Genomic DNA, 17,732 nt, shown 5'->3' on the forward strand with positions numbered 1-17,732 from the left:
GAAATAAATGTATGTTGGTGGGAGTGTGCGGTGCAGAGTGCTGATGCTCTTTCTCTCCCTCTCTCCCTCTCCCTCTGTGTGAATGAGTGTGTGTGTTTCCTGCTGCAAGCAGCCAGGGGCAAAACAGCGACACCTGCAGGCGTCCATTCATGAGGAAAGGTGTGGAAGAGCGCGATATCCCAGGGACTCCCCATCAAACATTTATAGTGTTTATTCTCCTGAATGGAACAGGACCGTCCTCACATTTGTTTTGTAACTCAAAAAAATGTATTTTAAATGATAGATAAGAAATAATGCCTTTGCATAAAATCAGCTTGGGCCCTGGTCCACAAAGTTGGCTGATTGGATCATTGCAGGAAGAAGCAGGTATAGCTAGAGGTGCATGTGAGCATGCATCTTTTGAGTAGTCATAAGATTTTACTGGTTTTCAAAGCACAGATTCAGATACATGGACAGGGAGTTGCAAACTAAAGGGACCCTGACTGAATTATTCTTCCACCACACTAGTGTAGGCTACAGCTGGCCTGCAGCTTCCAGACATCAGTCCAGTCTTTCCCTGCAACCGCTTAAAAATTTATACCGAGGTCAGGATTTGAGGTTCAAGGGCAGCTCTTCTCCTGCAAGTAAATGCATGAAACAAAAAAACAAAAAAAAGTGACATGCAAATAAAAGGGATTTCTGTAAAACAGTTCCCGTCTCATTAAACGGGCTCTAAATATGTGATGTTTCCCTGCAGGGTGGGTAGTGGCTGGTGGAGATTCAGTGGCTTCCTGCGGCTCAGTTTGGCAGGAGGGTCGGTGGACGTGACCGATGAGCTGTCAGATGCTCTCCGATCTTCACACCCCTACATCTTGCCCCAGCAGCCGTGCCGGGTCCGGAGGCTGGCTGCGGAAAGGTCACCGGCAGCCATGACACCTCAGAGATATAGCTGAAATTAAAACACAATTTGGAGGTGAAATGGAAGCAAATATGAATGAACGGGTTAAATCTGCTCAAATGACTGAATGGATTTGTCAGAGGAATGTGAGGGGGAAAATATGAATGTAACTTTGTGAGAGGTGTTAATGGTTAGGTGACAGGTTGGGGCAGGTTAATTAATAATAATGCTTCATATACTGTAGGCTACATTAGTAAAAAGATTAAAAACACAGCTACTCCTTAAGTTGCGTATTAGAGACAATGTAATTCTGTGTGTTTTCGTAGACTGGCTTAAGCTACATAGCCCCAATTAAGATCAATCTTAATGCTATGTTTCTATATAGCCAAGGTTTCCTCCATCTTTCAATGTCACATTGCACAAAGCCAGATCCTTCCAAATTAATCATTTTCTGATTTTGATGTTAAAGAACCTGAGTGGGCTGTACACAGCCCCATCCAACACCTCCAAGATCAACTGGAACATCAACTTATCAGACCTTTTTATCCATGGTTTTTGAAGTAGATGTTCAACAATCACATATGGGAAGTTCTGTGGACTCGAGGTCGGGTATTCATCATAAACAGAAGCCATGTGTGGCCATGCAGGGTTCAAAGCAGAGCGTCGGTCCATTTACAAGCTGTATGACCACATGGACTCCGAGAACGGTTGACAGATTCACAACTCCTGTCTGATTCCCTCACAGAGAGGGAAGGAAGTCAGTTCATCTGATAAGAACGCCTCCCGCTCACCTTTCACTGGAGGTTTTCTGGGCCTGTCCAGCTGGTAGGAGACCACAGGGCTGATCCAGAACAGGTTGGAGAGATGAGATGACATCTGGTTTGGGGATGTCTTGGATCCCTAAGGAAGAGATGGGAAACATTGTTCGGGAGACGGACATTTAGATTGTCTTGTCTAGAACAGGCAACCAAAAAGCATGAAAGGATGAATGGGTAAAAACACAGATGAATAGATTTAATGATGAGTTTGAATCTATGCAAAGTTTTTTTTTTAAAATGCTAATCAAATTTGACTTTACCTGGGTAATTATGGTACGTGCTGTGACTTTTACCTGATGAACTTCCATAGTTTGTAGTAAGACAAGAGTTCTCTTAAGACAGTGAAACATCATTGTGGCAGCATCTCCTCAGTTGTCTGGAAGTGCTTCATCAGGTTTTAAGCATCTCAAGCAAAACACGGTGGCAGCTAAAATCAGCAGCATGACTAATCATGAATCATGGTCTGAAACAATTTGAGATGTTTTTTTGTTGTTGTTTTTTCCAGGCACCCAGCTGTGTACCCAGCTGATCACGATAGTCACGTCAGATCAGGAGTTATCACATCCTCCTGACCATGCTGTGTGTGCATCATGTTTGACTGGCATGGTCATCAATCACTGATATAAATTCCACACTTGTGTCAGCGCGCTGGAGCAGGTTGAAGCTCGGGCTGTTTGAGAGAAACAAATAAAGAAGGATAACCTACATTTGCCCATCATCTTGAATTAATGTTAAACATCACACAATATCCTTTTTTACTTTAATACTATATGTATATACCATGGGCTTAGCTGGTATTTACAGCTTTGTTGACTCTGTGAGGGAAACTGTCATGACAAATGCACCATTTGTTTTCTCTCTATTGAGTCAGGCCTCACCTCCAGGTCATCTATAGGACACACACCCTCACACAGGCCACCTCATTCAAAGGAAATGTACACTACACTACACTACACTTTCCCTTAATCCCAGATACACATGCTCACTTCCACACACACCTAGTGTAAAGTCAGGGCAAGTGTTAATCCAGCCGGTGAGTTATTACCTTGGCAGCCTAAGTGCCATAAGGATTAATGTGTTAAAAGAGATTGGCACACAGCAGCTATTTTAGCCGTCGGGAGAAAAGACACTGTGTTAATGCCAGTAAATAGAAACGGAGCGATGGGCAGACTCCAGATCCAGAAACTTTGACATCTTGTTTTGGAAAATTAAGCAATGCTGCCAGCCTTCAGATGGGAATCTTCTCTAAAGCTGTTATAATTAAATGGAAAAATAAAAACATCAGTATGATCCATCAAGCCAGGCAGCAGGCGGCTGTGCTCCAGATCTACATAAAGTCGTATGTTAAATGTCAGATTTAAAGCACTAACACCGAAAACTGGTTTAAACTGATACGAGGCAAATATTTAGGTCGTTCGTGCCACAATGCAACAATGTGGATACTGTCTGCAGATGAGTACAGGTGTCATCTCCATTTTCTTTTTGGCACCACGTTTGTACTGGGTTTCAAGTCTTTGCTCCAGTCCACACAGTCAGTGAAGTCTACATACAGTAGAGCCACTTGGGTCAAAAAAATAAACTGTTTAGTCCTTGTTTGTCACAGAGATCGATCTTGATCTTGTAGAAATCAAATGGGCAATAAAATTTCCCTGCAAACTGACTCTTTCCAGCTCATATGAGACTTGTCAAGCCAGGTCAGATCCACACGTTGGAATTAACCACAAGACTGAACCCGTTTCATCAGCTTAACTTGTTCTTCAGCTCATTTGGACTCAGTCTTCCTCTCTTCCATTTTCTCCTCATCTGAGCTTCCTGCCCCTATTTTATCTGCCCTTAACTAAGCCCCAGCACTCTCAAGGAGAAAGTTTTAATACTTTAATACTCACCATTTTTCAATCTATTCCCTATTCGCCGTCCTTTACACCTCTCCCCTCCACATGCTCCCACAAACGAAGCTCAGTTATCATGCGTATCGTACATCACAGCACTCTGTATTTCCAAGTGCATGCCTGTGATGCATCAGAGCATGAAGATGTCAGAGAGAAAAATAATGAAAGACAAAGCAGTTTAGCCTGCTACGACCTGCACATGGCGACCTGTGAGCGTGTGTGAGTCTGAGCTGCAGTGAAGTATTTTTTCGACTTCACTACTCTGTCTCCTTTCAAGCCTGTAAATCAGAATGACAGATATTTCTTCCTAAGCAGATTTGAAACCAATGGCAGCTTGACTCACATGTCAGTCATTCCTGGTCGCATCGGCAGTGATGGGACTCCAGCAAAAAACCAGAGGGATGATAAATATCAGTGGACAACTGTCACAGACACAGCCGGCACTCTCTACATGTCAATCACAAAGCCTCCCAGCACACCAACAACCTGTTAGATGCTGCCAACACACACATACAGTATACTGTATACACACACCTACAAACAATAAATCATGCGGATGATGAAATTTTAATGGCTTACCTGCCACCCTGCTTCAAAACGATCCGTCATTCAAGATAAGATCGCTCAGCTGTGGCCAATAAACATTGACATAATGGCATGGGAGTGACTGACTGGCTGGCATCCAAGTCAATGTGAACTGTCAGAATGAAAACAGGGTGAAGTTAATGATGAAGACCAAAGTCAAGGCAGTGTCTGTTAGTCTGAAACATCACAACTACATGTATGAACATATCTTCAATACACTGGGGGATGACGTCTACAAAGGTGCGACTCTTTCTGGGCGTCTTAGACCACGTGGGACCAAACAGAAAAGTGTCAGTCGTCAGCTCCTGCTCCTGCCAGTTACTATTTTTTCACACTTAGTTTTGAGGCTCTTGATTTTAAGAATTGCACTGTTGACTGCCGACATTAGATTAAAACACAATGCTTAAATAAAAATGGGCTTTCTGTCGCTTTCATTACTGGCATTGGCAGTGGCGAGTCTTGTGATTTAAATGTTGCACTGCTTTAATTTTCAGGCTACTAATGCAACCTCTGAAGGATGGCCTGAATTAGGATCACAGTTGGGACACAGCTGGTTTCCTCCATCTGGAGTCATAGACATAACTATGTAGATACATATTCTTTGGCCACCCACTGCATTACATCAACACTCGCTGCCATATTGGTCCTGGGCCATCTACTGTATCTATCTATCTATCTATCTATCTATCTATCTATCTATCTATCTATCTATCTATCTATCTATCTATCTATCTATCTATCTATCTATCTATCTATCTATCTATCTATCTATCTATCTATGTTTCAATGCATATATCTATCTATCTATTGAATTGTCTTGATTTGAAGGAAAATGAGTGCCGTAAAATGTGTAATGTAAAATGTAAAAGAGATTTTGGTTTTCCAGATGTGATAGTTTGGGCTGTAATCACTGTTTTCTATAAGGATGAGTGTGTATTTACTGTAAGTCTACATGGTAGAAAGATAGTAGACATGTCTATGGCTGAAATGACTATAGCCTACTGAATCACCTTTGTCAACAAATGAATCACTGACTCTTAGCAGAGCACTGATGTCAGCTAACTTGTGATTTACAGTACATTAACTCCCCATTAAAAGATTATCATATGAATAGAAAGGCCACAGGAAAAAATATACTTTTCTGATGTGAGTGGTTTCATACTGTAGATATTTACAGTAAGGCTTGAAGTGGGTGGTTGTACCAATTTGTGCAATGACACAGTGGCCTATACTTTGGTTGCTGACTGGTGGCCAAGGTGGTCTTGTGTTGAAAATGGTTTCCCTTTCAAATAGTTTCCCTCACATTAAAATAATCTCAGTATCAGTGGTTTTGCGTTGTGGTTAGGGTCAGGATGAGGTTAGGTCCTGATTGATTGGTGCCAGAATTTGATCACAGCTAAGTCTTTGGACTGAATGAAACAATTTGAATCAACGTTGTGATTCATGATTGATTTAGTCATCCCACAAATTTGGTCTTTCAATATCTTTCAACATAATATGTGATTAGAGCGAGGCTGTATTCATAATTTTTATGAATGTAGAGTGCTTTGATTTATGAGAGTGCACCTGCAAAATTTCCATCAACTTCAGTCGTAGCGAACGTTAGCATACTCACAGACTAAACCAAGATGGTGTTACATTACTGTATGCCTGCTGAACAAGTCTGCCCACGTACTGTACAGCCTCACAGCCCTTATAGCATAATATTACAGTTAACAGTTTGTGGTTTAATTCATCGCAGGGATGGTTTTGAATGATAATATGAATATGTGAAGGTGAGTCAGATGACTCTGTGCTCTCCTTTCACACAGAAACTGATGTTAAAGTGCCCTTCAGCAAGATACTTAATCCCTAATTGCTTCAGAGCAGAGCTGCTCTATCTTGGCATTATAGACTTTGGATATAAGGAGGCTGCCAGCCACTGTGAAGTTGATCAGCTTTCAGGGTTAAATGACTCCCAAACACCCAATCCAAATTTAGAGTAGTGCCACGCCACTGCCGTTTAGATTCCATCTGCAGTTAAGGGTGTTTTATACACTCTGGAGCATTCGTTAACAATGGACTTTTCACATTATCAGCTCCAACGGGAGTAACTGAAAGATGTGAACACCCGTGGGATAAGAGAGGCAAAAGATCCAGTGTTGGAGGGCTCGCTCGCTGATGTGAAGCAGAAGAGCTTGTTTTTCACTCTTGGGCTTCGTCCTTCAGTCAAAAAAAAAAAAAGCATCTGCGCTCAACCCCGGATCCTGATTTAGTCTTCTTCCAGATAAATAAATGTCAGAGTCAGACTCCTTCCCAGGTCCCCAGGGGGAAATAAGCTTGTGTTACAGCTGCTAAGAAAAGAGAATACGAAGTAGGTTATAAAGGTAAAGATGCAAATAAGGTATATGCTATACTATATCTATGAGAGAAAAAAATAGAACGTGTAAAGGCAAATGTAAGGGTGTCAGATATCCAATGTCAAAGCATTTATAAACGTGACAAAAATCTTAATTACTAAATTACAAATCCAGTTGTGTTGTATTGTGTCTGTAAGGCAGGCAGGTGCATGTCTGGGTGGAGGCTCTCAATATCATGAAACCCTCTGGTCACATTTTTATAGTCAAAACAGCTATAAAAACCATGCAGGGTTGTAACATGTGCACAGGCAGTAATCTGATATCATCTTTAAATAGCACAATTATCAATCTTAACCCTCAGACAGTGTTTAAATAATCAGAGATCTGATTTCATTAGTGCTGGCAGAATAGCTCCAGCAGCCTCTTGGAAACAACACTGTGTAAATGTGCTGTCCGTCTCGCTCTTTGTCTCAGTCAGTCTTTCACTTCTCACCACTCCTTCCCTTCTGTTTTGTTGTTGTTCTGCAGGGTGCACTGACCCTTTGTGCATCTCTGGCTGAGGTGTATCAGACATTCATGTCAAGGTAATTAATCAAAGCAGTGCACTACATCGTCAGGGGGGGAAAGACAATTCCCAGAAAAGGGGGGAAAGAAAAATCAACAGTGATGTATGAAAACTAGTGAAATATTGCATTTGAAGATGTGTTGACGCAGCAGCCATCGACAGGAAGAAGGGTATATCAATCGTTCTGGATGGTGCCAACATCAGGAAGAGGGAGGGGAACCCTGCTCTCAGTTTTCCCTCCTTCATGCTGTATCTCCCTCCCCTCCGTGGTAATTTGCATTCAATGATGTCTTTATTTCCCATCATCCCCCTGGCAGTTTCCTGTGCCAACCACGCAATCTGTGCCAACTTCCTGACCATGCCAATCCAATCACAGTAATCTCTCGCAAAGAGCCAGAGGGCAAAGAGCTGCGGCTCCCTTCCCATAAAATATATACAGTACATGAGGCTGTGACGGCTCCAAAAGTCTTGACGTAGCGGCTGCACTGCTGGTAAAATATTCTGATCAACAAAATGGAAATGTGCATAAAATGATGCACGAGACATCTGTATATTTAAATGTGAGAGACTGATTAAAAATATAGTGTTGGGTTTTATAAATCAAATCAAAAACATAGTGTCAATTAACCTTCAAAGACCTACATAGACCTAAAAACCAATTTTGAACTTATTTTTTCTCTTAGTACCAAGTATTATACATCATACTATTCTGGAAAACCTGCCGCTTTGTATTTCACAAAAAAACTAATATCACCCAGTAAAGAAAACTTGTGTTTTGTTGAATATCTCCCTAGTAGTCAACCAGGGAATGTGCAATGTGAAAAGTTGTACTTAGGTGTTTTGAAGCTACATGTGAAGTTTTGCGCAAATACCCTTTTTCTTCTGTGAGTTACAGCTAATTGATCATGACCATAGAGGCAGACTTTACTACTAATGGCCTAGTATACATCCACAATATACTAAACATCAGCAACTAACAGCAAAAAATGTACATTTTGTCAACATTTATCATATACCAACAATAATTAAGAGTGGGATCATGTTCATACAGAATATATCCAGCAGTATGTGTGATACTATTATTTCTAAAGCTACTTGGAGGGAAACAAAAGAGGGAATTATAATAATTAAGTGTTAATTTGTACTGTTCATGCTGCTCTGGATTCATCCTGTCAGATCACTCTTCCTGTTTTTACTCCGAGTCTCAGCTCCGTCTGCGGCTCCATCCACTGAGACTGTTACACAACACATGAAAGACAGAAGTACAACATAAGTTTGATAAACACAGTTTATTACTGAGGATATTAAACTAACAATTATTGACACAGCAGAGTAGCAGGACGGTGTATTACAGTCGGTTGCATTTACACTTTACATCAGAGTCACTGGTTTAGTTTACATTAGCACAGTTGTTTTTCAGAGTGGAGCTGCTTCGTGCATCCTGGTGGCTCTGCATACTGCTACGGCAACACATTAGTAACACTGCACTACGAGAGCTGTTAACCTCGGATAAGGTACATTTATTGGTTTTATTCAACAATGACACAACAGCTCACTAACCTGGCACACCAGTGTGCCTGAACACACATGTGGACGAACATCATGGCAGCACGGCACTAGAGGAACGACACAATGTCATTTCTGTCCCAATAAACCCTTTTGATGCTCCGAGATTCACACACCTTTTACTGCTAAGATTTCTTGACCTTTCAAGCTGCGATCCACAGATAAGAGTTTGTGAGACCTTGGAGAAGGTGAGCAGCCACAGAAAGATGACTTGAGACATGGAAATGACCGGATTTATCTTCCCTTTCCAGATGATTTAATTTGAACTGCTGCCCAAGAGAGCTGTAAATGCTCACTGTGTTTTTGTGTTTCACAGAGTTTATAAGCAAATAAAATGTATGACATATATTTCTTTACATGTTGAAAATCTCTTAATCCCTGTCAATAGCCCACACTGGTCTTGTCACACAGGCTGAGAAACAATAATATTTTGTCTCTGCATACATTCTATACATCCACTTATCCCCTTTAAGGTGTGTGTGTGTATATATACTGTATATATGTACAGGGTTGCCTAGTGAGGGGCTGTGAATGATGGGCGGGTTGGCTCGAGTCCAAAATTTCATCTCATTTGGGTATAACGTTTAAACTCTAATCAAATAATAACACATTTGTCTGGCAGATTATGTGGTGAAAGCGTCCCGCTAGCTAGCTAACGTGGCATCTGGGCACGGCGCCTGGATGACTCACACACACAAACTCTTTAACTGTATTCCTTAAACCCGTCTCGTCTGTCAGTCAACATTCCTTCATAAATAATGGGTCTCAGGTGAGTGTCGGTTACAGTACAGTACATACATCAGAGCTCTGCAGCAACGAAATCAAGGACAAAGTAAGGCTGTGAAAACCTCAGGTCTTACAGCCATCTGAGCGACGACGCAGCGTGGTGTATCTGAGAAGAAAGCCGGTCACCCACTGACAGCCATGCACGCGGCGTCCTTCAACTGGGTTCATTTGCTCTGTTCTCGATGCATTTGATCAGCGCTCCAGTTGTCGGTCCTGCTGTTGCGAGCAGTTTGGGGGGTTAGAGAGACTCAGCAGAGAGGCAGCAGCACTTGATAATCCTAATTAACATGAATTACGCTTAATTCATATGTTTGGATGTGGGCTCAGCTCTGCTCTGATCACTCTCTTGATACCCTGTGTGTTGTCTTCCCTGGAGACAGAGACACACAGCGTTTTATTTTATTGGATGTCTAATAAATTCTCTTGTTGCAGTTTTAATTAATACATTTGGAGATCAGTCACTCTTTGAAATCGCTGTGACAGTTCACTGTTTGCAGTGAATGACAATGAAATGTCAATTTATTCATTGTTCAAGCAGATGATTGTTTCTGTCTCTTAAAGTCGTGGCCATATTTAGTTTTTCTCTTGTACTTGATGCTTTGTATTGTTGGGATGTTCGTTCCCATCAAGGACGGCAGTGGCAGCTTGTGAAGTTGAAGTGAAAGCTGTTATATCACTCCCTGTAGTGCTTTTATGACTCCTGTCCACTGTACATGTTCAGAGGGGGAAAAAAAAAGTCTTTGCTCATTTTCCCCGTCAACTACCAAGACAGTGAAAAAGTATGATACACCAAGAAATGACAAACTGCCAGTGGACACACACTGTCTGTTGCTGCATTATGGGAGACATTTTAATTCTTCTGCACACTTACAGCAGTTTTTGTTTTTTTAATCACCCAGCTTGCACGAACAAAAGACAGTGTTGGTGTTAAAAATACAAAAAACAAAACGAAGCACAGGAAGCTCCTCAGTCTGCCCAGGCCTCCAGGCCAAACTGCAGAATTTCTCACTATGTAGCACGACCATCTGTGAAAGGTCTGAAGTATGACAGAATTATTTATCTATCGATAAAGTGCCTCATTGTCCTTTTTTGCTGCCTATGTTTAGCTCTGTAAGCTGAGTTTTCTTGAGAATATGAGTAAATATAAAAATAATGGATCTAAATCTGTGTGGGTTGATACGTATATAAGGTAATGGTCAAAGCAAACCAAACCTCTCTTAATGTCCAAGTCAATCTGCTCAGTTCTATATTAATCTCTATTTACACATCAAGCCACTGTTATCTATAGAAACTTTTCATATAAATATATAATATATATATATTTGTATTTACATCTCTCTTCAAAAAAAAGGAAAAAAAGAGAAAAAAAGTCAGTAGTGCTGTGCAATCTATCCTATTAGAGTTAAATAAAAAATAAACACATGTAGAGGTCAGTACAGGTAATATAAAAATGCATACTGTGCACCTGCAGCTTCGTCACACCAGCCGGGCCACCAAAAACACAAAAACAATCGGAGTGGTTCAGCCGTGCTCACACAAACTCCAAAGAACCAAACACCACCACCACCGAACATACAGTTTGAGCTCGTCTCTCAGTCTCTGTCCGTCTCAGGGTCTTTGTGTCACGACGGTCAGCGTGCTTCCCACGTGGACAGCAGCAGGAGCAGCAGGGTCATCAGGGTCAAAGGTAAAGGTTCAACAGTCATCGTGTGGGCGGAGCCTCGCACGGCCACCTGACGAAGAGCCCGCAAAAAGATACAAAATTATAGTAGAAGAGAAAGTGAGGGAAAGAATATGTGAGAGAAGGACAGTCACTAATTTGATGTGATTAATTGACATAGAGTAGCAATCTGTTTGCGTATTCTGTAAAACATTTGTGCATGTAGGTATGTCTATAAGAAATAACAGAATTAGCTCCAGCCTCTGTGGTTGGTTCTGTACTGACACTGCTGCAAGACAGAAGAGCAGACAGCTCACACTCTTTATGTTGTTTTTTTTTATATTGCTGACAGCTTTCTATCTTCAGCTCTGCGATCAGTGCTCTGCCAGTCAGTTTGACACACTGGTGACAGCTGGTACAGGTACACACGGACGACTTTGGATGGCAAATGCATTAGGTATAAGTTGTTCTGTTTTTTTGTGCACAGTCAATTTTTGTGACCACATTAACCTGGCAAATTATACTTTCCTTAAATCTTCTAATGCAGGAGCTCAAATCAGCTTCTGGCTGGCGACCTCTTTTGCAAATTCACAGACAATACTACAGCGACTGTTAATATATTTTCTTATTTTTATTAAAGCACTAATAATTACAATTGTAACAGTGGAGTGTGTCCATTTCTATAGTGTTAGCAGGCTAAATGCTAACAAGCGGCAAGATATTACAGAGGCAGAGCAGCTTGGTGTCAACAGGAGTTTATGATGTGATGAAAGATGTTTTGACTTTAGGCAACCCGAAAGATGAGCAATAAGATATCAATATAATATTAAATACTATTTATAATGATGAAAATGATACAATTATTCAATTATCTTTTAATGATATTTTTCCAATCATTTTTCCATCATCTTTCCAATATCCCGAGGACCCCAGAGTGGCCCCTGGTGGCCTCCACTTTGAAAAACACTACTCTAACGACATTTTGACTGTATCTTTTTTTTTTTTTTTAGAAATCTAAGACTAATTTCGTAAGACGAGCTTCTGTGTCTTCACGCCTCGTTTTCATGACATTGCTGCAGTTCAGTTTTCCCCCTGCAGTGAAACAAATCTTCTTTTGTTTGTGAAAGGGATTCATGCCTTCGTGGCGCAGCCCCGTTTCGTTGGCCGTTGGGTTTATTAAGCTTCAGGGAAAACAAACAGTGGTGCTGCACCGCACAGCAAAGGGCACAAACAATACTAATGAGCGAGGCGATGTAGGAACTGCACTGATCCTGACGACGAGCTGTGTCAGGATGTGTCTGATGGAGCTCAGCAGGTAATGGACTGATCGATCAGTCTACGTTGCCTAAACAGTAACTAATCAGTGCAGCTGTTGGAGGGGAGGAAAGCCAATATTGGAAAACAGTAAAAGATTCAGTTGACAGATGGAGTCAGAAATTAATGATAAAGCTTTAGACTGCATTTCCACTCTTCAAAGAGCGACAACAATCCTCACAAACTCATTTCCTCCAGGAGACCTGTGATAAGTTCACTCACTGTCTGGACTGGTGTTGAGACTTTTTCTGACTTGTGTGCTGCTCTAATAAGCTTTGACTTCAGGCTGAGACACCGAGTCATTAGTGAATCAAACTGTGAAAGGAGGAATGTCGGCGACCTACCTGTGGAGGTGGGAGCCGCTGAGGGGGAACTGGGCGACGAGGAGGAGGATGAGGAGCCGCGTTCTTCGTCTCTGGACTTCGACCGCTGGAGGAATCGGACGTCTCATCACCTGAACACATGCAACAATACAGTACAATGATATAAGTCTGTAAGATTAGACATGTTAATCATCAATATTTCTTTGTTTCATTTTACTGACATGAAAATGTTGATGTTTGATTCTTAAAGGTACATTGTGTAGGAATTACTCCCATCTAGCAACTCAATCGTATTTTTCATGCTGCATTCACGTGAAAATTGGGCAGACGGCAGACGCTGCACGTAACGGCATAAACAAGCCTCTATGTAAACAAGTGGTCCGTCAGCACGAGGCAAAACAATACACTTGAAATTTTGTTGTCATGGCGATGTCGTATTGTTTACCTGACCCACGTTTTATCGGCTTTCTCTCGACTTTTGTGACTAAAATGACATCTGGTTTGTTACCTACGGCCGTCTGCCCGACTGCAGGTGAATGCAGCATCAGTGTAGCGCTCCATTCCTCCTCACTGCGTTACCGCGGTGACTTTTCACAGACGCCACCTCGACCTGAGCCGACAGCTCCGGTGTCTCCGCTGAGTTTCCGTGGTTTCCTACCGTCACGCTGCCACTGGACGTAAAAACATGGCGACACCACATGGCAGCCACCACCGAGCTTACCCGCTCCATGTAGATATGAATGATATGAACGGCAAATTCAGAGCTTACCGGAACACTTCAGTTTGTTGATGGGGGGGATTACTGATTAATGAAAAACATACTTTTGAATGAAATAATCGATTTTCGTGAATAGATAACAGGAGAAGTTACACAATGTCCTTAAACATGGGAAATAAAATGATTTATGAACCAACTTTTACAGGCAATGAGCTCAAATTCAAGGAAAGATCAAGCCAAAGAAGAAAACAAAACAAGTTCAGGCTTCTGCGATCACTTTTATAAAACCTGGTCAAAGCAGCTCCATAAATAAATAAACCCATAAATTAAGAGAATCACGATTTGTGAAAATCACTGCTGGTTCTGTTTTTAAAACTCATGATTGCACATTGCATTATTTATGGCTGTTTTGTTTTTGTTTAGCTCTGAAAGATTTATGGATTTCACCCCACCTACCCACAGCCTTGCACACTGTGAATACCGTTACCTTATGCACACACACGCACACGCACACACACACACACACAGATTTGTGAAATGTTGCTTAATTTAATGGGCATATGGCTGGACTTCACCAGCTGCTTCAATGCTTTAATATGCAGGTGTGTGTGTTTGTGTGTGTGTGTGTGTTGGCACTTCTCCAGGCCCCTTATGGGAGGAACTCAGGTAAATGAGTGGATTAGGACAAGAGGAAGACAGACTGTGCTGCTGGCTAAATGTGAACACACACACACACACACACACACACACACACACACACACACACGTATCAGAAAGAGACATTCACATACTCACCTGCGCTGTCACAGAAAACACTTAGTCTCAACATGCGCTATCTTGGCATACACACACACTCACACATACACACACACACACACACTCACACACCTGTTCTGCCAGAAATCTGATTCTGTCTCCTACAATACACATTGTCCTGCAGTACAATAGACAAAGAGCTTCTTTCAGCGGCTGAGGAATGAGGTGAGTTTGTTAACGTTCACACACTCACACAAATATTATATCTCATCATAATACTGACATAAAGAGAGCGGGAAAACACCCACACAAACACACACACAAAACAACCCAGACACTCTGCTCCAGAAAAATAATAAAAAATAAAAACGGACTAAATAAACAAAGGTATAATAATGGTGTGTTTTGTTTTTGACTGTATTGGATGAGTCAGATGTTTTATACTCTCAGCAGACTGTTTACCAATTAGGCATCTGTCCTTTATTGTCTGCTCGCTTCACAAACAGCAGCATGGAGCAATATGGGACACCGGGTTCACGGCTGTGTTAGCGTGTGTGTGTGTGTGTGTGTGTGTGTGTGTGTGTGTGTGTGCTCTGTTTCGTGTTCATCTTTTCCGATCAGAACTGAAAACGTTGCACCACATCTGGTGCGACATGGACCATGTTGTGATTATTGCTCCTTTAGTTCAGTGTCATCTGTGATTTCTCCACTTCTCTTTCAACATTAAACAACACAGTGACCTTGTCTGGCTCGTACACTGAGCTGGGTCAAATGATGAGAAATAGCAACAGCTGATTTGTTTGTGTCACAGCAGACAATACCGAACACACCAGAGTTTCGCTCTAATAGGCGAGACACTACAGGCAAAAACACTGTTTTTTCATGCACTGTTCAATTTTGAGATTTTAGGCTAGTTTTCTTCCTTAACATGTATTCTTTCAGAAAAATCAAAATAAATGGTAGAAAATCCACATTAAGGTTTTGATTTTACTTAATTTTGTCTCTTTCGTCAGTAGATTTCCCCTACTGTACATTTACAAAAAGTTAGCATGCTACTGTGACATACAGTACTGTGCCGTCTCTCCTGAACAATGATGTAGGCTCCAAAAATTGTCATTTTCTCCGTATACCCAAAAAAAGGTAAAAGTACAATATACATTAACAATCTATCGAATTTTACAGGTCTTTAAAGGCCGTTTTCTCAAAATGAGTTTTTCCTTAGACCCTGGCCCGAAATCTCCATTTCAGCAGCACTTACAGACACCAAACTTTCCAGTTTGATCCCTTTCTATATTCTGAAGATTTTTACAGAGATATTTGTTGATATATCATTCAAAGCCTGATTTATACAACATTTCATTAATAAAAACAGGGCGAAATTAGATTTTTTAGGGCTGGTGACAATATTTTCTCATTTACAGAGTGATAAAAAGAGATATCCAAAATCCCCTCTGTAAAAACTTCTGACTCTAATATGTCAACAAAATAAAACAAGAATTTTAAAAGGGGCTATATCCATTGTTCAGATTTCGGTTCTGGAAATGTATGCAAATTAGCACATATTTCATTAGATAGGGCCTCATTGACATATTTAAACAAAAAATTTAACAAAACTTGTAATACAAAAAATATTTGTCTTAATGTAAGTGATAGACTTGGGAAGTTTCATGGTGATATGTGTTAGTTAAAATTTTTACGCTATTCACCTGTAGTGTCTCTATTGGTAAACTCAGTTCAAGGGGAAAAAAAGATTTCAAATAGAAGAATTCAGTAATTAAAGTTGGGAACGTTAATGAGATATTACTTTTTCCTGCACTAAATCAAGTGTTTGCTATTTTTGCTCTATACAATTATGACTTAATGAAACTGCATTAATCATTAAGACTGTATAGCCGTTTTCCCACTAAAATTAGCGGGTCGACGCGGGTTTTTTAAACGCGGGTCGACCCGCTAACAATCGGCATTTGGCCCCTTTCCCATTGACCAAAATGAGCCGAGTCTGACCCCCCGCTGAGGGATCAGACAGAGCATAAACCAGTCGCCCCGCTCTCATCCGCGGTGCAAGAGACACACAGGGTCACGCCACAGCCGCCCGCCACGGAGTGTCCATCCGCCGAGGCAGACTCTCTGGCTGGCTGACCTGGTCACCTGGAGCACCAGGACCGCGGAGGACAGAGAGTCTGCTGCGGCCGGATGACGGACGTCCGCAGCACAACACGTCAGTTAAACAGACTGTCGCTTCTTTTCTTTTCTTTTTTTCTATCGTTTTTGGTCAGTGTTCTCTGATCTTTTGATCCCAGTCTCGGATGAGAGCAGAGCGGAGCAGAGCTTTGTTTTGGTACGTGATATGAGACGCGACCGGCGCGATGACATAGCGTCACGTAACGTTCAGTGTCATCACGTAAATTAGCGGGTTGACGCGGGTCTGGCGTTCCCACTGCAAGCCGAGCAGAGCCGAGCCGATTAAAGGCGATTTTAACCCGCGTCGCTTGCCGAGTCGTTTGACGTCGACGCGGCTCGGTGCGCCTTTCCCACTGCCACCAAAAGCCGATTGTTAGCGGGTTTAAACTGGTTTTTTGGCCAGTGGGAAAGGGGTATATGTCTTAGTTTAAATCAGCGTCATTGAAAGGCTGCTCTTATTTGTGCATGAAATACACGTTTTTGTGTGTGAGTCTCTGTGTGTGTGTGTTTTAAAGAGCAAGACATGACACAGTCTAATTCTACATGCCCTTCACTGTGTTTGTCTCTTAGCAACTATGACAAAACTTGTCATATTGCAATTTATCAAAAAAAAAAGTGTGGACCATTATGCAGAGTTCTTCCTGCATAATACAAGTGCAAAGCGTTGTGTTGCACTTCAAAACCCAACAAAGAAATAACCTTCACGGCTCTTCTACCACACTGGACCAATTGAGTTGTTTCTTTTAGAGCATTTGAGTGAGTCTCCAGTTGTAGAGAAACAATATTTCAATATTCTACGTTTTTCTCTGCTTTTTCTACTCTGCAGGCCACCGACATGTAAACGTACTGAGGCAGATCCAAAATGTCTGCACCTGGCTCACTGGTCTACTGCTGAGTGTGTGACAAAGGCAAAGAAAGACCACTGCTGGATGAGTATGTGCACGAAATCACACACACCTACATACACACACAGAGAGCCAGAGATGAATGATGAACAATGTCACCGGTCATACTCATGGGGTAGTTTAACCTTTACTGCAATGACTGATGAGTGTGTGGTTTTGTCTGTCTATGCATGAGTGTGTGCGTGTGTGTGTATGATACAGAAGAGTGACATTTGAAGGATGCTGTCAGTAAACTGCAGCAGTATTTTGCAGTATCCAGGTCAGTGCTGTGCTAAATCAGCTAAAAGTTTCCACCTTTTCATTGACGTGAAACATAAACGGCTCCATTCACGCACAGTTTACGCCCTCAGAGGAGCCGACGGTTTACAAGCAGGGACACGAGTGGTGGTGGTGGTCACCGCGTAGCGTTAAGAGCTGGAGACAGGACCTGATGAAAACATTAGGACAGTG

At 41.7% G+C, this 17,732-nt stretch overlaps 1 protein-coding gene across 1 annotated transcript in view; it reads right to left on the bottom strand.

Moving 5' to 3' along the window:
• Positions 1–8,353: 8,353 nt before the first annotated feature.
• The window catches only part of LOC146989054 (glypican-5-like), a 52,950-nt gene continuing 43,571 nt past the window's right edge, over positions 8,354–17,732 (bottom strand). Inside the window, exons 10-11 of the mRNA XM_085774978.1 lie at positions 12,744–12,853; positions 8,354–11,158 (exon numbers count right to left, since the gene is read on the bottom strand). Coding sequence (XP_085631104.1) covers positions 11,057–11,158; positions 12,744–12,853 — 212 coding nt within the window. The 3' untranslated portion in view covers positions 8,354–11,056. The remainder of the gene's footprint in view (positions 11,159–12,743; positions 12,854–17,732) is intronic.

Source organism: Trachurus japonicus, chromosome 4 (genome assembly GCF_045865225.1).
Source record: "Trachurus japonicus isolate A0001 chromosome 4, Traja_1.0".
NCBI lineage: Eukaryota > Metazoa > Chordata > Actinopteri > Carangiformes > Carangidae > Trachurus > Trachurus japonicus.